This window comes from Mustela putorius, unplaced genomic scaffold (assembly GCF_011764305.1).
Source record: "Mustela putorius furo isolate JIRA1106 unplaced genomic scaffold, ASM1176430v1.1 tig00003858_pilon_pilon_pilon, whole genome shotgun sequence".
Taxonomy (NCBI): Eukaryota; Metazoa; Chordata; class Mammalia; order Carnivora; family Mustelidae; genus Mustela; species Mustela putorius.
In genome coordinates this window covers 51,498,904-51,523,509 of record NW_025422010.1, presented here as the reverse complement: position 1 = coordinate 51,523,509, position 24,606 = coordinate 51,498,904, and the positions used below count along the sequence as shown (strand labels likewise).

Here is a 24,606-nt window from a genome sequence, read left to right as displayed (position 1 = left end):
TCTCTGAATCTCAGACTTTAATATTCAACTGCTTATTCAAATCTCCACTGAAATGACTAATAAACACCTCAGAATGACATGTCCGAGAATCAACTCCTGATCTTTCTACACAAACTTGTTTCTCCCACAGTCTTTCCAATGTCAATAATGTATTAAGTTGATCCTCTAGTTGCTAAAGCCCAAAACTTTAAAGCTCTTGTATCCTTGATCTGCTTTTTCTCCTAGTCCACATATAACATTTTGGTAAATTTCATCAGGTTTACCTTCAAAATGTAATTAGAATCTAATATACCTTAACCTGCCGCTGCCGGCCCAGTCGGTCTCTCCCCCATTATTGAGATTGCTTCCCAACTGATTTCTTTGCGTCTGTGCACACACCTACAGCCCAAGCTGAGGATTTGCATTCATGGTTATTCTGGCTTTACAATCATATGAAATGGTAGAACACATAAGCCTTGATCATCAGAGCTGGCTTCATGGGTATACAACCTGCACAGTCACACAGGCCCTATACTCAGAAGGGTTTTGTGCTTAATTTATTTCTCTGCCATTGCTGTTCTGAAATTCTTTAAAATTTTGTCTTGGGCTTGTGTTTGTAGGTAGAGTAAGGAAAATGTCCTTAATGAGACCATGGACCATGCATGTGAGCTGAGGAGATACACGCAATTTCCATGACCTGACACCCTAGTCGCACACAGCTTTTGCCATGTTCAATGAAAGATAATTCTACCAGCCCAGTGCTGTATGGAGCTCCGTGACTCTCAGTGAAAGTACAGGTGAACACAACTGAGCCATCAGGGATGCTAAGAGCCCTAAGAGACCACACTTCAGGGGCGCCTGGGTGGCTCAGTCAGTGGGGCAGCTAGCTGTCTTCGTCTCGGGTCATGGTCCCAGGGTCTTGGGATCAAGCCCCACGTGGGGCTCTCTGCTCAGTGGTGAGCCTGTTTCTCCCTCTCCCTCTGCCTGCCTCTCTGCCTACTTGTGTTCTCTCTGTCAAATAAATAAATAAAATCTAAAAAAATAAAAAAGAAAGAAAGAAAGAAGGAAAGAAACCACACTTCATGCTCAAACCAGACCTTGTTTCCAATAGACTTTGTTCCCTTCACTCCTTATCCTTTTCAATGCCTTCAGTGTCTTTCTCCACAGGAAATATACATGTATAGTTTGTGTAATATGTATAATAGGTATGTTTTACATATACAACATATAATATATGTAAATAATGTAATTATATGAATATGTAGTTAGAACCAACTCTCAAAATTTTGCAGAAACATTTGGAAAAGGCATTGTTAGATCTGAAATGCTTAAGAATAGGAATGATTCACTATCAATGGACTCATTTCTTGTGATAACCACGTTTCATCTGATATGCCAGAAATTCTTGAGGACAGTCTGGTTTTCTGGGGAAGCTATAAACAGTTAAGAAGGGAAGGAGAAAAGTTAACAGAAATTTATTGATGAAGAATGTTCCCACTTTTGATTCTGAGTAAATGAGGCCGAGGATCACCGAAGTGATCACTGTACGGTTGACTTCTCTCCAGGACTTGTGCATATAGAGCTTTCGGTGGCATTCATGCGTACTGAGCTGCCACTGAAAAATATCAAGGTGTGTGCCCATATTATGAATGCACCTTTAAGCTCTGTGAAAAAAATCTATAAAAGCTGAATATTAAAGGCAATGGCACTTGTAATTTAAGTTTTATTGGTCCCTGTTAGCTCATGTTCTCCAAAAAGCAGACATCGTGACGAGATTAAAGGTACCAGGATTTTATTGGTGGCAGTACCTGAGAGGAAGAGTAGGAGGAGCTGGTTAGACTGTGCAGAAGTCGGGCCCTAAGTGAAGGGGAAAGGGATGCTAAGTGGGGGGAGCTCGCTAGACTACCATGAAGTCTGAGGAAAATTCAGAAAGGCCACTGGGGAGGCCTCACAGCAAGTCAGCCGTCAGCAGAGACTTATGCCCCTCGGGAAGGGGAATGCCTTAGCATCCCTGACAAGCTCAGTCACTGGCTGGGAGAAAAGTCCAGGAAACAGCTCCTGGGCAAACATAATTATGAATTTAAGAGAAGCAGATGGGGCTTTTGGACAATTAAACTCCCTATAGCATTCTCATGGCCAAAACAGATTCATTTTATGAATCCAAAACCAGTCCAACTCATGGAGAGAAATTGATGTAAAAGGAAGCTTTTGTGTTATATTTGCTTTTGCATATATAGTTAATGTTTGTAGCATCTTATATTATTATATGATTTTCTCCTTATTTTTATAACCTATCAGAGTATGTTATAGGAAATATGAATTTCATTAACCATGGCTCCTCTTTCTGCCACCAATGAAGAATTCATTGCATAATTAGAGCAAAGAAGGACAAAACAGAATTTTTCAAACTTGCAAGTCAACTCTCTTTCCAACCTGCCGTGGATATTTCCTGAAGTTGATTTCCAGAGTGAGAAGTGGTTTTTTCATGGGAAAAGCATTTCCATTCCAGTGTATACTGAGTTTTTATGTAATCATCTGCGCCCACTGAAAGGGTAATAAAATCTTTATCTCCCCAGGAGTCAAATACTTTTCATGCTGGGGTAGAATGGGATAGAGACTTCCTTTTCTCCACCAAAAGAAGATTCCTGAGCATTCAGGACGTTAACAGGAGCTCTCTCTCCTTCCTCCCTCTCTCTCAGCGTGGGTGTGCCAGCTCATGTACAAGATTCCAGTTTCCTAATTGCAGGTCTCTGCCTATGGTAGAAATCTCCTTTGCACACTTAGATGTGCCACGGCCTTGCCGTGTTGTCCAGAGGGGCACCGGGGTGTGGGAAATTGACACTGAGATATTCTCTAAGTAAATAGTTGATCTTCCTCTGATTCAGAAAACTGTGTTTACAGGAATGATGAAGTACATAAATATAGAAACTAAGTATTCATTGGTCATATCTGCTTTGTAGAAGGCCAGACAAGGTGGCCCAAGTACACAATTCTCTGATGGTCTGGCTTAATCCAGGCCAACTGTGCTCATCTGTACCTTTTGAACCACAGGTGACAGGCCATTAGCAGGTAATAGAACCAGTTAAGTGGGTCATACCAGCTTTTCTTTCAAAGAGAAAGAGTAGGATAAAAAATATTAGAGAATTTCACATTATAAGGTATTTTCTTGAAACTTCTGTTTTAATTATGTGTGTATATACAATTATTGGGCCACAACATAAAATGTATTTCTTAATGTGGATTGCATTAACAAGGTTAAATGCCACTCCTTTGTTGTATAAAGGTACAGATGAACTATATGATCCTTTTCATAATCCCTTATATACATAATTTCCTTTTAAAATATTTTGGTACATATTGAGCAGTTGCGAGTTCAAAGATAAACCTGTTGGCCAGTATCTAGGGGTATATACTCGTTTAAGGTAAGTCAAGGTATATGCTGTGACTGACAGCTAAGCTTTGGCAGAACCAGCAACGTCTTATAGAATTCAGGAGGCCCAGGAGAATATTTACATAAATAAAATCTATACAGCGTCAGACTGAGGAGTATTTGGATTTTCCAGTGTCTGAGCGAGCTACACAAAATTTTGGGCTTCATGTTTTCAAAAATTTGAACTTAGAATAAAGGAAGTTCTAACAAAATTTCCGAAGTGGATATCTAAAAATCTTTAGAAAAAGAACTTAGAGAATGCCTATCTTCAAATATTGAAAATTATCAGTGAACCTCCAAGACGAACTAACGCCTGATTGTCTTCCCGAGTAACTAATGATCTTGTATGAGAGTGCAAACTATACATTAGGTCACTGCTGGGCGACTTCTGTGAAAAGAGGTGCCTCTGGTTTTGTGCTAATAGATTTCTAACAACAACAACAACAACAACTACAAAAAGACTTCAACTTAAACAGCAGCATTGGTAATACATTATATATGGCGTTAGCTCATTTCAGAACTTTCTGCACAGAACCCAGTGTCCATCTTTCTATGGAGGACTGGGAATGGAGTGATAGAAAGAGCTTCTCAAAGCATGCCAACTGTTTCAGTGAAAACTTACAAATAAGGCGCAGGCGAAGGGTACAGAACATGTCCTGCTATGGTCATAATCTTCGGAGAGACCATCTGCTGACCTTGACTCCAAGGCAGACTGCACACCTATGTAATAAGTAAGGGTTCACGTCTGAGAATCTATGTTGACTTCAAGTCTACCTGACTATTAACAATTCCAACGAGTAGGAGGGAAAAATCTTTTTTTTTTTTTTAAAGTTGCAGACAAGTTTATATTCTTAACAGATTTTTATTCCTCCAGTTCGGTAGAGTATATAGCGACAGTGGAACATGCCAATTTTTTTTCCACCACAGTTAGAAATTAGACCTGAGAAGCCAACTTGTCATCTGTAATTAGAAATACAGAGGTTTCCTTGAGAGATGTTTAGGAAAATAAGGAGGCTAAAGCTTTGGAAAAGATGCCCAAACAGAACTCTAAAAAGAATGGAATAGTCTAAACTCTTTACCCAAATGAAGAGGACCTAACAAAAGCGACGACAAACTCCTACCTTTGCTATCCACATTAACCACAGCTTAAAGACATCAACATGTCAGCCGCACTGAATGGTTTTATCTCCAGCATTGAAGTCCACATTGTAGAGTTTATCTGGCTGGAAAAGATAGCCAGCTCGCATCTGGTTACATGCTTCCAGAAGACTCTAAAGAAGGAATAATATATCTATATGCAGGTTATATACATTTCAACAAGAAACCACCACTATTTATTTCAATTAACCTAGCATTTCTACTCTACCTGCACTTTTTTTTTTGGGGGGGGGGTTACCTTCATTTATTTTATTTTTTAAAAATTTAGGAACTTTTGTATTTTAATTCCAGTAAAGTTAACATACGGTGTTATATTTGTTTCAGGTGTGCAATGTAGTGATTGGACAATTCTGTATGTAACTCAGTATATGCACTTTTAAAGAGAATTTTGTTTATTTTATATAAAAAAATGGTACTTTTCTAGGATTTTAGTGCATCTAGTTGTTCTTTGGGTTTATCTGGAACAACAGATTGTGGAATTGGAGTAACACGATTTCTCTATTTCTCTCTAACTTTTCTCAGAGTTCTTGAGGTTTTGCTGCTTTTTTGAAACTACTTGCTACTGTGTATTGAAGTTAATGAGAACTGAGGGCCTCGTTCACTTGCACTAAACTATCCCATGAATCAGCAGTTTGGGTTCCTGTCAGCAAAGTGCTCTGAGAGTCACAGTCGGTGGAGAATAAAGTAATCCATTCATTTAATTTTGTGCTTCTCTCGTAAAAGAAGATGAAAGAATGGAGAAACATTTGCTTTGGATGGTTAAGAAGTAATCACTAGAGGGGCGCCTGGGTGACTCAGTGGGTTAAGCCTCTGCTTTCGGCTCAGGTCATGATCTCAGAGTCCTGGGATTGAGCCCCGCATCGGGCTCTGTTCAGTGGGGAGCCTGCTCCCCACTCTCTCTCTGCCTGCCTCTCTGCCTACTTGTGATCTCTGTCAAAGGAATAAATAAAATCTTTAAAAAAAAAAAAAAAGAAGAAGTAATCACTAGAGAAAAGGTATGCTTCCCGTCCCCCAGTTAAAGAGAGGCTTTTCTCAAAGGCTGTGTTCAGAGAGAGCACGACCCAGGCAAACGCACATGCGCAGATGGGGTAGTGTTTAAGTAGACATGAAGCTCTACTTTCATACAAGAAGCAAATAACAATATATTTATTATGTGTTTATTATAACTGACCTCTTCACAACTAGTACATCATTTGAGCCTCACAGCAAACTCACAGCTGAGGTACTATTGTGTATCATTTTTGCAGACTGAGGAAATGGATACATCAACATATTGAGCAATTTTCAAGGTCACATAACCTAACAGTGATCGATCTGGGATCTTTCTTGGAGTTTGTGGAAGGCTAACTTCAAAGGAAAAATCTCACACTCCTTTGTTTAGGATGGGCTTGTGGATCTAGGCAAAGGGGCACAATGTGGTGGCAAGAACTAAAGTAGTTAGGGGAAAAGGAACAGAAATGATACCTTGCAAAGAGTGCCTTAGTGTCTACATGTTGGGAATCCTCCTAACACGTGAAAATATTTTCTCTTTAGCCTATTTCAAACTCCTTTTTTTAATGTTATGTTAGCAAGAGCTGGAGACTATTTAAAATACTTTAAAACATATAATCAGTATAGGTTTTATCTACTCTCCTGACGTGATGAGTAAGCTACAGTTAGTCATAGTTGCCCCCAACTGTCTCGCACTGTGCAGGGCCATGGGGTTGCAGCGAGCAAGGGTGGCCATGCCCTGCCCCACTGACCTTACAAATATGGCATATGAACCAAATATGGCATACGTGGATGTGAAATTGTACCCAGGATAAATGTTAGGAAGGAATTTCACAGTATTGGGATATTCTGCTCTAAGGGTCAAGGATTTCAATTTGTCTGAAGGTCTAGGAAGGCTTCCAGCGAAAAGTTATTTTCGAGTTCAGTAGGAGCTAAATGAGGAAGATGCTGGGGGAAGGTGTGGGCGACAAAGTGGAGGTCATGATCAGGTCATGATCTCAGGGGCCTGCCATCACCCCTGGATAGGTAGGAGGAGAAACTCCTGCCAAGGTCACAGGGGCCGAGCTGCATGGCTCCCTCGTGGAAGTGAGAGCAGGTCAAGGGTTATCAAGGGCAGAAAGCAAAAGGAAGCACGAGATGAATGGGAGAGTGGAGAAGGGCACGGGGCTGTACCTCCCAGGCCTTGGAGGCCGCGTCGGGGATTTCAATCCCCATTCTAAAAGCAATGAGGAGCCACGGAATGGGTTTCAGTTTTGCATTATGAAAAGGCCCTTCTGGATGAAAGAGATTGACGTGATTAGCACTTCGTTTCAAAAACACATGGCACTTCCTTTTCCTTACACGATTACATAAAAGAAATTGAAAATTAGTTTTAATTGTATTTTATGTAGAGTTACAGCAAAATATATATACTTACAGTGCCTTTTGAGCATCAGAAAATACATTAATATTGAATATACATGGTTTAAGTGGCTCATTAAGGCATGAGTCAAAATGGTCTAATGTGAAACCTTAGGCACTCAGATCGTTTAATAGATAAGAATCAAATGCTCCTCTTAATTTAAGGATACACCACAATAGGCTTATTTTCCAGAGATGACCTTAAAAATAGTGAAAGCTTTAATAGTTTGGGGATCCTGTTCTCCCTCCACTGACAATCTATCTGTCTTTAGGAAAAAATAAGAAGGAGTATAAAACAAGAAAACAGAAACTGAACTTATTTGAGGAACACATGATATGTGGTATGAGAATAAAATGTACTATTTCAATATACTCATTATGGGTGAAGAAATCAGGGAAGATGGCCCAACATTTGTTTTTGAGTCCTAAACATAAAGGTATCACAAATCTGAACGTTGAGGACAGACCTGTCAGCAACAGGAAGAGGGAGCAAACTCCGAAGCTTCTTCAAGAAAACAAATGTAGTCAAACTGTCATTTCTGGGTATGGGACACACAGGAACAGACAGGAAGGAGTCGCTTATTAACCTGCAGGCTTCAAACACAAGGCAGCCGCCCTTTTATTGATGGGATATGGAAAGACTATGGCTGCCATGTGGCCAACTTCACAGTCTGAAGCAGAACTCAAAGTGCCAGCCTGCACTTCTGAGAAAGAACAAAGAGGCAAAAGAAGAGGCAAAGTGGTTGGGGCGCCTGGGTGACTCAGGTGGTTAAGCTTTTGCCCTCGGCTCAGGTCATGATCTCAGGGTCCTGCGATCAAGTCCCGCGTGGGGCTCCTTATTTATCAGGGAGCCTGCTTCTCCCTCTGTCCACTCTGCCTGCTGCTCCCCCAGCTTGTGCTCTCTCTCTGAGAAATAAATAAAATCTTAAGAAAAAAAAAAAAAAGAAGAGACAAAGTGGGCACTGAGTACTCAAGAGTGAGTTTCTTAAATTCTACACAGAAGTGAGATCATATGGTATTTATCTTTCTCTCACTGCCTTACTTTGCTGAAACAAGATGCCATCTAGCTCCATTCATGTTGTTGCAAAAGGCAAAATTTCATTCTTTTTTAAGGCTGAGAGAGAGAGGTAAATCAAGGGACACACTCAACTACAGAGGACAAACTGATGGTCCTCAGAGGGGAGCAGTGGGACAGATGGGCAACACAGGTGATGGGGATTAAGGAGGGCACTTGGGATGAGCACCGGGTGTTGCATAAACATATTGAAGCCCTATATTGTACACTGTATGTTAACTAACTGGAATTTAAATACTTTTTAAAAATAAATTAAAATAATTTTTTTAAAACAGACTGAGGACTGCCTTAAAGTTAATGCAGTTTCTTTTAAAAGAACACAGACACTTTATTTTTACATCCAAAGTCTTTGGATTGCTGGTGAGTAGGAAAGAAAACAAAGCTATAAATGATACTACACAAGACGAATTTACATTTCTGACAATGACATGGAGATAAGAATTCCTAAGCTGCATTTTATCACTGCATCCCTCCTTGGAGGAGATCATGGGCTTATCTCTTTGTGTAACATTGGGTTTAGTACTGATGGAGATAAAACACAAAAACGTATAAGGAGATAATAATTTCATACAACCCATAAATTTGTGCTATGCTAAATATATTGCAGTTACTCCTACTTATCTGCATTTAAAATGAGCGACATTTTTGGCCCTACACTCTGAAATAACAAGTGGCTCCAGTGGGCCAAACGTGATCTCTAAGAGACATTTCGTTTGTTTGTGATGTTTTTAATAAGTGGGGCATGAGCGATCAGGTTTTCTGTAGACCCTATCACCACCCATTGTGTGATCCCAGATCTTATCCACACATGGAGTTAACACCTGTCCTTACACTCATTTGGTCTTGTGGCACCTAAATGGCCCAGTGACTGCTACTTAACGATCAAGGGGGAAGGATCAGTTTAGGAGGGCAAATTGTGCTGCACTGTGCTAATTCACCGAGGCCATAATTATTTTGGTTTTAAACATTCACAATGAAGCTAGACAAGACATCCATCACCGCACTAATTAAAAATAGAAATCACTGGGCGCTTGGGTGGCTTAATTGTTAAGCGTTTGCCTTCGGTCATGATCCCAGGATCCTGGGATTGAGCCCCACATCAGGCTCCCTGCTCTGTGGGAAGCCTGCTTCTCCCTCTCTTACTCCCCCTGCTTGTATTCCCTCTTTCACTGTCTCTCTCTCTCAAAAAAAAATAAAAAAAATAAGTGGGGTGCCTGGATGGTTCAGTGAGTTAGGGCCTCTGCCTTCGGTTCGGGTCATGATCCCGGGGTCATGGGATCATGGGATCGAGCCCCGCATCGGGCTCTCTGCTTGGCGGGGAGCCTGCTTCCCCCTTTCTCTGCCTGCCTCTCTGCCTACTTGTGATCGATCTCTCTCTCTCTCTCTCTCTCTGTCAAATAAATAAATAAAATATATAAAAAAAAGAAAGAAATAAATCATTTACTTTTTCCTGGATCAGGATAGCAGAGCACTGAAGGGGGACACCCATGAGTTTATGTGGATTCCAGCTCACAGAGTTGGCCCTAGGTGATAAAATAGCTTCAATCAGCGCTCAAGGTCTAATGAAAGAGAATAGAAGTCTAAACAGGTTAATTTGTTTTCACAAGTAATGGCGCAGGTCTTACCTTTCAATGCCACTGAGTTTATGGGCGTGGTTTCTGGACAGCAACAGTCCACCTCCCCAGGCTGCCTACAGGTACCGAAGATATTCCTTGTTCTATTAATTCCTTCTTTTTAAATAGCATTGGTGACTTTTTCCCATGTTAAACTGATTTCAAAAGTTGATGAAGCTTTAATTGCTATGCTAGATAATTATAAACTTGGCTATCGTTACACTCCTTATAAGAACAATGCATTTTAAAATTTCCTCCTATGAATTCTCATTGCCTATTCGTGTCATGATAAAGCTTTATAAAGGTTTCTAATTAATTCAAACACCTTCTGTATAATTTCCAGAGACATATAAAAAGGTTGGCACTAAATTTGGCAATACCACAGAAAAATTAACATCTCTACCAGATTGTATAACTTTAAATTTGTCTAACTCTTACCAAAGCTGAAGAGTTTTGCCCAAAGTCATTGTACTAAATTAATAGCATCAAAAATTGTTATTTCTTTAATAGGTATTAATTTTGAAATGTTTATTAGAGTAATGGACTAAATTTTCTTTTGATTTATTAAAGTCAGGTTTAAAGGGCAGCAGGGTGGCTCAGTTGGTTAAGCACCTGACTCTTGATTTTGGCTCAGGTCATGATCTCAGGGTCCTGAGGTTGAGCCCCACATTGGGTTCTACGCTCAGTGTGGAGTCAGCTTGAAATTCTCTTCCACTCCCTCTGCTCCTTCCCCTACTCGCACACATTGAGGAGAGGTTTGGGCTCTTTAAAAACATTGATACATTTGTAGCTCTTTCTGGGCTAATACATTAAGTCTATTTTGTTCATTATAAAAATGAGTTTCCAGAGAAAACTTCATTGGGCCTGCAATGCCAATGAAGTGATTCTAAGGACTGCTCATAGGACACATTTTTTAAAGCAGTAGTTTTGAGTCAGACTAAAGGAGGGGACTCACATCCACGTGCATCCAGAGTCCGTGCACCTCACAAATATCGGCGATGTCGTGGAGAGGGTCGAAGGCCCCAAACACTGTGGTGCCGGCTGTGGCTGTGACACAGAAAGGAGTCTGGCCCTGGTGATGACACAAACTAAGTTGTAGGCATGGCCTCGGGAGGCACAGGAATAGTCCTGTCACTTTACCACTACACTCCTGGCATCAGGAAGCTGGAAGACTTGGACACAAACCCTAAGTACCTAACAATTTCAAATATTCTGAGGTATCTCCAGGATTAGACGAAGTAGTGTAACCATAAAAGGAACTCAAAGCACTGCCTCTAAGTTTTAGTTATTATATTTCTCTCCAAATTTATTTTTGCAAAGTAATACCATGAAAATGGAGATGTCCAAATTCCTTTATGTAGTCCATGTCCTGATAACTTTTCATCGGATATCTGACAGAAAATTATGGAGAGAAATAGCGCAATCTTAATTATTTCATTTTAATATTATAAGGAATTTCCTACATTTAGGGATTATCTTATTTCTCCTGGTAATTACCTTACCAGTTGTTTTCCACCAATGAAGATAGGTAAAGAAAATAAAAATGAATTTACATGTTAAGTATGGAGCTATAGAACATACCTTTGTTTTAGCTTGTAATATATTTTTCTCTAACTCAGCTGGAATCATCTTTCCCCTTAAAAATACAAATACACACTGATTTATTATGAGTATTTAAATACGCATAGCAGTTCTACCAATGAGAAGAATAAATGATACACAAGACTAAAAACTATTAGTTTTTAGTGTCTCCCTAAGGCATTTATATGTCCATAAACAGATACTGGGTAAATGTTCAGTTCCCAAAAACTAATAGTAAATATCCTGTTGAATTAAAGAATGTTTAGTGTGCTATTCAGTCATCTTAAAATTTACATTACTTAAGCTTTCTAAGAAAGATGTAGAATGATAATCTTTCAAGTGATTAAATTTCAACTTATTATATTTTATGTCTAAAGACTTATTTATTTATTTATTTTTCAGAGAGAGAGAGAGAGAGAAAACATATAAGCAGGGGGAGGGGAAGAGGGAGAGAGAGAAGCAGGCTCCCTACTGAGCAGTTTAAAGTAAAAACCTCTTCTCTGGCACATACCCTCACCCTTACCCTGGCTGTAATCCTAACCTAACCCAAGATCTGAGGGGGGGGGGGAATAAAAAGATATGGTATATATACACAATGGACTATTACGCAGCCATAAAAAAGAAAGAAATTCTGCCATTTGCAACGACGTCGATGGAGCTAGAGGGTATTTTGCTAAGCAAAGTAAGTCAGTCAGAGAAAGACAAATACCATACGATTTCACTCATATGCAGAATTTAGGAAAAAAAACAAATGAGCAAATGGGGAGAGAGGCAAACAATGAAACAGACTTTCAGCTCCAGAGAACAAACTGATGGTCACCAGACAGGAGGTGTGTGGGGGATGGGTGAAACAGGTGATGGGGATGAAGGAAAGCTCTAGTTGTGAAGAGCGCTGGTGTTGCACGGTAGTGTGGAATCACTATATTGTACACCACTACCTAATATTACACTGTATGTTAAGTAACTGGAATTTAAATAAAAACTTAAAAAAAAAAGTAAAAGCCTCTTGACATCAAGGTATAAAAATCAGGTATCCAATTGGGAAGGGAGGAAAAAGGGTGGCAAATTTCAGATGGCCTTCACGCTTCTTCACAGCAAAAACCTGAGGGAAACAAGTCAAGACTCATCTACTCGATCCGGGTATCAGACTGAAACCCAGCATGCCTACTGGTGATTCACTAGAAGCATTCCCACTAACGTCAGGACGCTCACTACCATCAGTATTATAGCATTTTTCTCTGAAGAAATTATGAATTATTTAAATGTATGATAGAAAGAAAAAGAAAGAAAGGAAGGAAGGAAGGAGAAGAGAAGAACAAAGAAAAGAGAAGAAAAAAGGAAAGAGGAAAAAAACCCCTAATGGGAGTACATATGGCAGTATACCAGGAATATCTAAAATTATGTATTAAAAAGCCTATGAAAATAATAAGAATGTTGAGCAACTGGGTGCTTACAGGAGTAAATCATATTCCTATTTATATAAACAAATTGTTGTGAATAAATAATAGAATATCCCATTCATAATAATAAAAAAAAATGTAAAGTATCTTGGGCAGGGGTGAGTCTCAGGAAATGTACCTAGAATACATAAAGAAAATCAAACAACTTATGACAAAGTACTGAATAATAAACTTATAAAACACATCTGCAAGAAACTTTATATTCATTTATTTTATGTTTCAGATTTTCTAAATACATAAAGTCTCCTTATAAGCCAATAACAAATAATAAACAACCAATGAAAAATGGGCAAAGCACATGAATAGACAAATCACGGTTATACACAATTTCTGGTCAGAATTTTCAATAATAAAAGTATTGTTAATATTCAGGGTTGGCACTGTAGATAAGAGCATCAATAAACTTAAAAATGTTTGAAGGGTTAAAAAAAATCTTTATGAAATTTTAAATCCAGACATCCTTTGAATCAATAATTCAGTTTCTAGGAATTCATGTGAGACATTCAAACACAGACTCTCAAATAATTTTATATAATGATATTCATTTAATCATTGTTCTTAAACACTAACATCTAGGGGGAAACACTGAAGTGTCTTTTAAAATAAGATTTTTGAATTCTGTAGCATTTATAAAGTGCAAAACTCTGAAGTAATTAAAAAAGAATAAGGTCTGCATGAATTAATGGGATAAGATTTATAACACATATCCTAAAACCAAAAAAAATCTACGAAAGCAAGTTATAAAATACACACAGAATTGATGTATGAGTATGTCTGATATGCATAAAAATGATCCTCAGAATATATATTATAGTTGTCATATTATTTATTTCTGAAACATGGCATTCAAGGAAAACAGAAATACACTTTTACTTTGTAGATTGCTGAAGCAGTTGAATTTTTATCTACAAATATTATATTTTTATGTGTATTTATATTACATATAATTCAATACACTTAAAATGGGAAGACAGTTCCACTTATATAAGACTATATTTAGTAAAGAAATGTTAAGAATAGGATAGGATGACTTTGATGCTTCTTTCACACTAATGGCAGTTAAAATTTATTGAAACTGGGAGAGTATTCTTGCTAAAAACTGGAATAGGAAATAGGATTTTAATTTACAAAGCATAACGATAACGATTTTTGAGACTGTGTTAGAAACATACCTTTCATCGCATTTTACTTCAATTACATTGTCAGTTCCAATACCAAGGATTGCTGCAGCTTTTTTAACTGAATAATGACCCTTGGGCAAAAATGAAAATAGAAAAGGCATTCATTTCTCTGCATTCCATGATGATTCACATGAGTGCATTGGGGAGCGTGAACATGTAGCTTTGAATGGGTTTGCGCACGCACACTTCTATATACACATGTATGGGTCTCAAGGCATATTTCCAGACCTCATCATGACATTTGTTCAGATGAAGGAGGTTGCGACGCCCCTTTTAGAAGGCACCATCACACAACTCTTCACAAGCAGTGGGAGTTTCAGTATTCTAGTTCTCCATACACATAGAATGTCGTGTCACTCATAAATCTAGTAATAATATTCTCTAGAGATAAAATCCTCACATTTTCCAGACAGTGAAACTCTTGCATTACAAACATATATACCATATATATATACTATCCCATATATATATATATATATATATATATATATGGTATATGTGTGTGTGTGTGTGTGTGTGTAGTATATAAAATATGCATTAGGCTTGGAGAAATCCATTGATTCCTCTGATACCTGTAATTCTTAATCTTGACTTTGACACCAACTTTGACTTCTTGCCTTCTAAATAACTATTTCTTTGTATCATTCTGCCTGGTGTAAATAATATCAGTAAGATGGAGGTATTAGCAGCTCAAGATCTAAACTTGGACCCGGTTATTTTTAGTTGCCAGGAAAAGACCAGATATATGAAAGAAAAAAAAATAAAGAAATTTAAAACCCTAACTATGCTTCATTTCCATGTAGAATGCACCAATTAAATAGGAAAACGACTTTTTAAATCTACATTATGGGAATTCAGCATATTTACTCCTTCTATGCAAAAACAAAACAAAACAAAAACCCATAAAAAAAAACCCAAAACATGTCAAATGACGAAAATGACATTTGTAAGCCAGCATCTTATGTTTTACAGTAAATGACACTAATCATGCAGCAGTGGTCTCCAACTTGATATATATGCCAGTTTGAGTTTGGTCATAGACGCATATTGCAAACACAGAGACATTTCAAAGAAAACCGTGTGTTTCCAGGCACTTTTACGTGGAATTCTCAAACTGGGACAACTATTACATTTTAATGTCACAAATGTTGCTGAGGTGGAAAAGAAAATGTGACCAGATTTATTAAAGGGATGAATTGATTTTTTAAAAAAGAAGCGTTGATGCTGTGCACAAGATTGGAACACAAACACAAGGAGACATCAGTGGATACATTGTCAATATCAGAAACATTTGGCTGAGGACCTAGCCTATAAATATAAGCCTTTCTCTTTAACTGATTCCTTTGATCCTCACTGGAAAAATAAAACATCAATCACATTTTTCTCTACATTCAATGATAAAGAGAATCATTAAGTCTTTAAACTTTTTATAGCTTGATTTTTTTGTAAAGAGAACAATGCTTTATATTTATAATCCCATTTTTGTCAGTTTCTCATATTTTGAAATTAAATTTTAATCCTGAATTATCTGTATTGCTAATCTCTAGAGTCCATGTTGAATGGAGAGTGTTTTTTTTTCTAATATCAATATGCAGACCCAGACACAGAGATTACTGAATCTTTATATTGTTAGAGTGAAGCTAATATTCTCTGACTTCCAATTACTTTACAGTTCATCCCAGAAGACTCTTAAAAGTTGGAAAAACCTAGACTTGATACTTACTTGTTCAGAAACCAATAACACGATACATGGGAGTGCGGTCATGCCTTGTCTTTTGATCTGGATATTGCTTATATTGCTAGTAATATACCGTAGAGGTTGGCTATACTTCCACCTATGCAAGAGAAATAGTAATGTTAACCTAATTTCAAATATCAGAAATGTTTATTGAAATCATAATTTGAGAGCTTTCTGAAACGAAAATGGTGCCAAATCACCAACATTATTGTATCTTATTTTTTATTTAAAGACTTTATTTATTTACTGGAGAGAGAGCATGCACAAGTAGGGGGAATGGCAGACAAAAGGAGAAGCAGACTCCACACTGAGCAAGGAGCCCTTGCTCGATCCCAGAACCATGGGATCATGACCTGAGGAGAAGGCAGACCCTTAACAGACGAAGCCACCTAGGCATCCTGCACCAACATTATTTTAAAAATGTCTTTCCTTGGAAGTGTAGAGAAAAATGTCAAATACCACAATTCATAACTTTTGTTCATAATTTTAACTAACACAATGATGCATGAACATTTATCTCTCAAAAATAATAGTATTTGTTGAAATATATTGTGAGTGTCTCCTAGTAGATATTTTATTTAGTTTAGAGAAATGATTTCTTGCTTTTTCTTACCAGGTGCAAATACTCCGTCTGCTTCTGTTTCTTGCCAGCCAATAATTTCGTACATTTTCTTAAGAAGAATCATTTCCATGACAGTAAATACTGGAGCTATTTCATAGGTAAACCTATATTACATACATAGATTTCTACTGTGAATCATATAAAAGGGAAAAGGATAGATAAAAATCATGTGTTAGATAAGGTTATAAACATTTTTTTTGGTATTCTATAGAAGACTGTAAAAGAAATAGTTAAAACTTATATGCTCTCAACGCCCCTTCCAGATTAAGAGTATATTAGTTCTACAAAGTTCTACAAAGACAGTATCGTGGACTCCATTGTTTTGTGCAGTCACTGGGAATTTTGATAGTAACCCCTACATACACAATACTGTTACATCCAGAAAATGCCCAGTTTTATATGTATGTGGCCAGTTAAGAAAGAGATCTAGAGCTACAGACAATACTGTGCAGAAAATGAAATAGGTGGAAAAGCCTTTTCTCAAAATTGATTGATAATGATTTTCTACCTAAAGATTGTACTTTGGATGAGCACACCAAAAAAGGGTGAAATGCTATTATGTTTTCAGTAATAGCTCGAAGCAAGCAGAGGGTACAAGGCAAGAACAGTATGCGATTCATGAACAAGAATTCAGAAAACATGGCAACAGGGACTCTCCTTGGAGTCACACCATGAGATTAGAGTCCCTTCCACAAAAAGAAGGAGCTAAGATAAAAAAGAAGGCTATAAGCTTTTGTCTTTACACACCATATACAGTCAGCAACGAAGTACTTACCATGCATTCAGAAATCAAAGAGTTGGTTCAGTTATTTTCAAGGAATTCTTCTGTTTGTCCTCAAAACCCTTTTAAAGACCACTGTAACTGTTCTTGTATAGAGATACCAGTATTGGACACCATTTACGTGCGACTTGAGTTGCTCTCAGCTCGCTCTGTTTCTAAAGCTTCCCAACATTATTCAGGCCCAGCCACTGCTGTGACCACTTCCACTGAGACACACTCGAACCCAACAGAGACTTGCCTCCCACCTATAAGACAGGCACTGACCTCCAGCCCAGGGATTGCCATTCGTATCCAGGCATGGCAAGTCATGGAATCTTCTGGGAGTCCCAGGAATGTCCAACCATGGGGGAGTTAACATCCCACAGTGAAGTCCTTTGGCCATAAGAGACCTGGCTGAAAGTCAGTTCCTTCCCCTTGTTCCCTACAGATGGGCTGCTCTTTGAAGCAGCTGCTGACAGGAGGGCACGTATCCCAGACAATGGAACATTCGCTACTGCTTATACTAATGGTATAAGCAGGTCTATCATTGCCCTCAAGGAGCTCTTCTGCCCCGTCCCGACTTCCTTCGTCTTTCCTCAACCCTGTTCTTCAGGATGGCGTGGCCTGATAAAGTAGTTGGGCAAACACTTTTGCCCAGGGGCCCTGCACAGAGACCCAGCAGGGAAACCCACTGCCCCCGAGAATTAAGACTCTTGTTCCATGAGCCACCATGTAAGCAGCAAGCTTTATATACTGGTATTTCAACCGGCTCGTTTTCTGCCAGCACATGCCAAGCCAGCTTCAGCATCTACACACACCACCCTTCTGCTCCTATTGCCATGCCATTATTTTCAGAGACTCACTAAACTTCCCAGCACTGGAGAGGCTGGTAAGACTGGAATTTGGTTCTTCCCTGTTCCCACTGTCTCAGAGTATCCTAAGAGATCTCCATTCATTAAAAAGGAGCTCTTCCTCTGTATTTTCCTCAGTAGAGAATGATTAAGTCTCCTAACAATGGAGTAAGATTTATAAATTGAGTTTTATGGAATCATTTATAGAGCAAAGAAACATATTCTCTCTGAAGATAAAGTTATTTTAGGTAACATAGAACTCTGTGCATGTTTCAAAGGCCATAATCAAGCAATGAAAATTAAAAATAGCAGTAGCTTGTGTAAGCCATTTAGGTTTGCATTTCATACCTACAAAATGCTGATTACTACCGTGAGCCATGCATCATTAAAACCCCAATGATAACAAACAGTTAAAATAAACCTTACTTTTTCCACATCACAAAGCAGTCTCTCCTCATAAACATTTAGTTCCTGATTTTAAAGTTTAAATTCCTACCAGCTCTCTCTTTTGATTGCTGGTTAAATTATATTAACATTTGACACAGTCTGTTCCTTTCAATTTCATACCCAATCATTTCCCTGTCCTTATAACCTTGAAAAATATTGCCCTAAAATGAACTTTGCTTCAAAACACTACGGCAGTAGATCTAATTTTTATAGGACCAACAGGTTTGTTGTGGCAAAGGTCAAATTTTTAAAGAATCACACTGGAGTTGGATTTTGATTTCCTTTAGAAGTTTACTTTCTTCACCTTCGATCAGATTCAGGTTCTAATTTATATTCAGGTGACTTTCCATACACGTGTGTGTGTCTTTTAGACTATTGTACACTGTGGGTTCTTTGCGGAGAGTGCTTAAATGATTCCAACCCTAGAACCAGATTCAGAGTTGGCACACCACTAACCCAGACTCATCAAGTAACCTTTACTCCTTACAAAGGTATTAAGATCTTGGAAGTTTCTAGAGCCTGTCCTGAGGACTGGATAAACCTTGAACAGTTTACCCAGGGAACATGGAGCAGCTGTTTTGCATTTCTCTCAGGGTATGGACTATTTGGTTCTGACATGGCAAGCATCATGTCCAGCAAAAATATACAATCTACATCTTCGCTCTTATTTATGCGTGTTCTGAGCCCAGAAGGATACTCACATGTTGGTATTGGCAGTGGCAGTCAGCCATTCCCCGGCAAGTCCAACCGCATGTAGCCCACTGAAGAGCTGGTTAAAATAGCGAGGATGTCCTAGACAACAGACAAAACTACAAATGAGCCACAACAAAAACACGGGACTAAAAAGCATTTCAATTTCTAGCAGTTTCTCAGTGAACAGGTATTCAGGGATCAAACACACATAAACGAATTATTTCATTCAATAAACACTCTGGAGAGCCATCATAGGCAGCGACAGCGCTCAGCACGGGGAACACGGTAGCAAACAGGTGGACAGAGGCGCAGATCCTACTGACCAGTGGAAGAAAACACCCATGTGTTTCACTGCAATTGTGAAAAGTACCACAAAGGAAAAGATTGGGTCGTTGTAAGACCATAAGACCATGCCTCAGGGGCTTAAGGCGGTCAGGGGAGCAAGGAGAGACAATCGTTAGAGAGGGCTTCATGGAGGAAGTGACCTTTCTGGTAAGAGCTAAAGTTAGCTTCCAGACAGAGAGTGGAGGAGATGCATCATGGGTAGGAGAAGTAGCTTCGAGAAGTCATTGGGTTGAGGAAGATCTCCTAAGCCTGAGAAGGAGGAAGCCATCCTGGATCTAAAATAGAAAGACCCAGGCTGGGGTGTGTGAAACCGCACATGGGGAAGGTAGGGAAGGAATCACCTAAATCAAATTAAATAATTTTTTTTTCTCTCAAAAGCTGCTTCCACATTTTTTGGACAGATATTAGAATGATATTTTGAGGATTTATATTAATAAAGAATCACCAAGCCTTGTTGCCACACTGAATATTCCATAGTCAACTCCGTTTAAATTAATTTCCTCCTTAGCGTCTTTGCACTTCTTTGATGAACTCCCCGGAGGATGAAGTCCATCCCGGCTCTCCGCAAACCTCTTTTCCCTCGCTTCCCCTCACCTGCAGCGCCCCCCTCCAAAGCACCTGCATCGTTTGTAACCTGTAGGTGCTCAGTACATGTTCATTACAGTGGAAGGAATGGAATGTCTGGCTTAGTTACCAACTGTTTCTTTCTCTTATTTACTCTTCGCTTTCTCAGCATCTTTGACTTTTCCCTCAGTGCTTGATACAGGGCAATGCAAAGGCAGGGAATGGGCCCCTAGAGACTCTTCCGCATTTGCAATGCCAAAGGAGGGAAGGGAATACAACTTGATTTACATCTGTCAGAGTGCTTTCCCATTGCCCTGCTGCTTTTCAGAACTTCTTTTGCTATTTTTATTTCTAATGAAAACTTATTTCCACTTCACATTTTCTTTATATGGTTGAACTTAGTCTTAAGAATCCTATGAGGCTTTCTTTTCGCCTTATTCAGTCATTTTTTTTTTTAGTTGTAAATACACTACATGTTATAGAAATGCATAGAATAGAAAATAATACATACAGAATAGTAATTTTATGCATAGATGTAGAGAAATTATCTACATAGTTTTGGATATTATAATTTGGATATTATAAATATCCAAATATTTATAATAAATACATTTGGAAGGTACAACTTAAAAATGTGTTTTCATAAATAGGTAGTTTTATGTGTGTATATATACATATATACACTTTCAAAGAGTTTACAATATAAACATGATTGAAATCATATTGAGCATATTACTTTGTGGTATTTTTCTTATAATAATTAAAATTCTGTGAGAAATTCCCCATGACTTTCCTAGGACTTCAAATGGTAACATTGTATAGTATCCTCTCAAAGGATATCCAGTTTATATAAAATAAATGTCAAAATGAGTATACTTTTTTGGGGTTTTGTTATTGAAATTAATGTAGAAATGAGCATTTTTAATAGAAGTCATTTTCCCTTGGTGGCATGGTTGATCAGTTTGCTCTGAAGATTAAATATTTGTGATGGGTAAAGTTTCTGGGATGTCAAAAATACATTATTTTAAGTGTCTATTTTATGTCTATCAAATACAAAGCCAGTCATCATACACAAATGATTTCCAGTTATTAAAATATCCATGAAATATTTTACAGATCACATATTAAGAAATGGATAATAAACCCAGGGATATAGGTTGTATTTGGACCCTTTTTGTGTGTGTCTCTTTCCAAAGACTATGTTGTTTCCAATACATTATTTAGTATACAGTTAAGACTTTTAGAAAAAGAGGGCCATACAGCCTATTCGAACAGTGTTAGCTCCTGGAAGTACCATTGCTTTAATTGGCTAAGAATAAAGTTACAATAAAGTTAATCAGAAAACAATTTCTAAAATATAGGATGTATATATACATAATTATACATACATAATATTATCTCTCTATATTTTATTGATGTAAAAGGATAACCAATTGAGCATCAATAATGAATTTGACCAAATGAAATAGATAAATGAAAAGAAGTTAAGATGGTACATTTAGTTGCCCTTGCGATGAAACTCCCCAAACCAAAACTATTTCTACTTTTCTTTCTTAATTAATAAACAATTCAATGGGATAACACCGATTTGAAAGTAAACTATAAAAATGTTTTAAATAAAAACAAACAAAACTGGACCATCGTCAACATACACATAACTTAAGACTATTCAACCCTTCTCCAGCTCAAGCTCATCTATCTGAAAATCACCTGTTTTAACACTGTACTTTAAGGTATCTGTACAGTCAACAAGTAACTGCTCCAAAGATTCAGGGTGGTCAGACAGTTCCAAGTTAAACCCATCCAAACCTTCAAGAAGTTGATGAGGATGATGGAAGTCCAGTATTTTACTCTTAACATCAAAACTTTTTTTGATGTAATGCAGAAGAATGTTTACCACTTGTAGCAAAAAACATTTTATTAAATCTTTACCGTCCTTGGATGGCAACAAATCTAGAGAGAAAAAAAGAGAGAAACAGCCAGGTCAGTGACTAGAGTACCAAAGAAAATCACCATGGGAATAGAGTTTTGATAATTGGCAATTAAAGATACTAAAAGTCCATGTCAAATAACAAGTAACATTTGTCCAAATCTTACTTATAATCTTCATTCAAAGTCCCACTGGATAACAATTTTCACACACACACACACACACACACACACACACACACAGCCATTTTAGATTAATGCCATTAGAGTAACTGAACCTTCTAGATCCCCCAGGTGGAACCTTATTATATTGTGTTGTCAAAAAATGAGCTGGTCATTGTACGTTTAGAAGTAAATTAAAGCATAGAGGGGTGCCTGGGTGGCTCAGTGGGTTAAGCAGCCGATTCTTGATTTCAGCTCTTGTCATGATCTCAGGGTTGTGAGATCGAGCCTGGTGTCGGGCTCTGTGCTGGCTGTGGAGCCTGCTTGAGATTTCTCTCTCTCTCTCTCCTTCCATCTGTCCCTCCCTGCACCTGCTCTTTCTCTCTCTCTCTCTCAAAAAAAAAAAAAAAAAAAGTTATAGCATCAAAACTTAAGGAAATAACAGTTGCTTCAATAAATATGTAGATGACAAAAAAGAATGAAACAAATAGCATTTGTTATGGACACCCATACCTGAAGCATAAGCATTTGATAAATTAGCCATTACATTCTCAGTCTGAGCATCTTCTGTCACATTTTTCTCAGTTGATTGAAAAGTAGGACCAGACTTTTTTCTCATCTGTTCCTTATCTAAGTTAGAGAAGGAAGTGTTTTGTGATGATTAAAGCATGCTCATAATATGTATTTAGTGCTTTTATCTATAAATAGATGCTTTCAAGAAACTTATAATCACTGAATTTTTATTTATATCCACATGTGATCTCTGGTGGGTAGGTATAAACTGGAGAGAAGCATTAATACTACCAAAATTATGTAAGTCTCTTTTATAACCATATAGAGAACAGATGATACAATTTGTGGTTGTTAGTTTCATATCAGTCTTGTGTACAAGATTAGAAATTTAGTAATTAAGACCTATCATGTTTAATTATACATAAAAATGACTACTTCATGATAAGATCCTGCTGTTAACATTTAACTATATGTGATAATGTCTACCATATATTAAGAGCTCTAAGTGCTTTGCACACATTTTAATCCTCATAATAATCCTACAACATAATCCCATTTTTCCCAGTATGCAGATAAAGAAACAAATTTAAAGAAGATAAGTAATAGTAATAATCCTAAATCTAAATAATTCTAAATAATTCTAAAATCTCACATGTATTGTACTACTTAATCCTCATAACACAGGGTTATGATATAGATGCTATTATTAACAAAAATAGCTTATATGATACAATTAGGATTTATCAACAGATGTTTGAATCCAAAGACCATCTTTTAAAAATCAGTATTTAAAAACAGTAAGTCCTGTGGTCCTCTTCAATAAAAATATTAAACCAAACATTCAATTCAACAAGTAAGTCATTCTTAAGTATCTTTTAATGTTCTGGGCATTGTGGGAGAGGTTGGAATTCATAACATCAAGGTGTTTGCCTACAGCTAGGCAGAAAGAACATATGAAGTAATCAGAAAATAGTTTCTAGCCAAATTTTGTAGTTTTGGCTTTATAATAAGCTTAGTGGTATTAAATGCTTCCAGTTCTAACAGATTTTTCTTAAAATAAAATAAGCCATTCCCTACATATTTCAGATCGCATTTTTAGACTATAGCAAAATCACTTTTAAATTGTTTTGATTAATGCTTAAGCATTTTAAAGTGTTTATGTATGACAGATAAAAATGTTCTTTTAGAGCTTTTTCTCATAAAGACCAAAAACCTGATACATGAAAAAACTGTGCGAGACAAATTACAGAAACGTGGGACGATTTATAAAGCATACAGCGTACTGAAAAACAAATTTCCGTATTACACGTTGACCCTGTAGACAGAAATATATTAGGTTAATTCTTTGTAAAATTTTTTTCTAGAGGAAAAATGCTTTTTAAAGTTCCCCTGCCATACCAAGTGAATAATAGTTATAACATAAGTTCTAAAGTAACTAAAGTTTTAGAAGCATACCTCCTTTTAAATGATTAGTGGAAACAACAATTACAAGAAAAAGTAAAAATTTTAAAAATATACACATGGAATGATATTACAAATGTTTATAGAGAAATTATGTAAAAACCAAAAGATCTGATATATTTGCCTAAGAATTATCCTCCATTATTAGTTCAACTACACATTGAATCTACAACCTAAAACTATGTTAAATTTATATTTAATAACAAAATGACCATTTTAAATATGTAAGACAAAAATTGCTAATAAGTTTTTGTCAAAATAAGTGATAGATGATTGTGATTAATAACCATATAAAATAAGTAAGACTTTTTTTGACAGTCTGCACTTTTTGACAAGTAACACTCAAAATCCTACTCTTTCGGTTAATAATTGCCATTGAATTCCCACTTTGCACAAAATTTCAACTTACTTGTCAGGCTACATCCACACTTCTTGACATCCATGTTCTGTGAGAAAATCGTACCTGCTTTCAAAGACTCCCTGGAGCCAGAGTGTGCTTTTTATGTGATAGGAAAGAAGCTGACCATGAAAGGTGTGTTGACTGCTCTAATTTATAACATAGACTCTCTTAGAGTCCTTTTTATTAACGGCACAGAAATCTGAAGCAATTTCATTATTTGTAAAAAGTTCAGGGATACAATGCTTTTATTTGT

At 37.3% G+C, this 24,606-nt stretch overlaps 1 protein-coding gene across 1 annotated transcript in view; it reads right to left on the bottom strand.

The window, feature by feature from the left end:
* Positions 1-24,396, bottom strand: part of LOC101670399 (glutamate decarboxylase 1-like) — a 29,204-nt gene extending 4,808 nt beyond the window's left edge. The window contains 13 exon segments of the mRNA XM_013052718.2: positions 4,531-4,680; positions 9,478-9,556; positions 9,659-9,723; positions 10,602-10,718; positions 11,228-11,282; positions 13,860-13,939; positions 15,592-15,665; positions 15,668-15,703; positions 16,220-16,332; positions 18,988-19,078; positions 21,599-21,841; positions 22,493-22,609; positions 24,363-24,396. Of these exon segments, the coding sequence (XP_012908172.2) occupies positions 4,531-4,680; positions 9,478-9,556; positions 9,659-9,723; positions 10,602-10,718; positions 11,228-11,282; positions 13,860-13,939; positions 15,592-15,665; positions 15,668-15,703; positions 16,220-16,332; positions 18,988-19,078; positions 21,599-21,841; positions 22,493-22,609; positions 24,363-24,396 (1,254 nt within the window).
* Between the last annotated feature and the right edge of the window lie 210 nt (positions 24,397-24,606).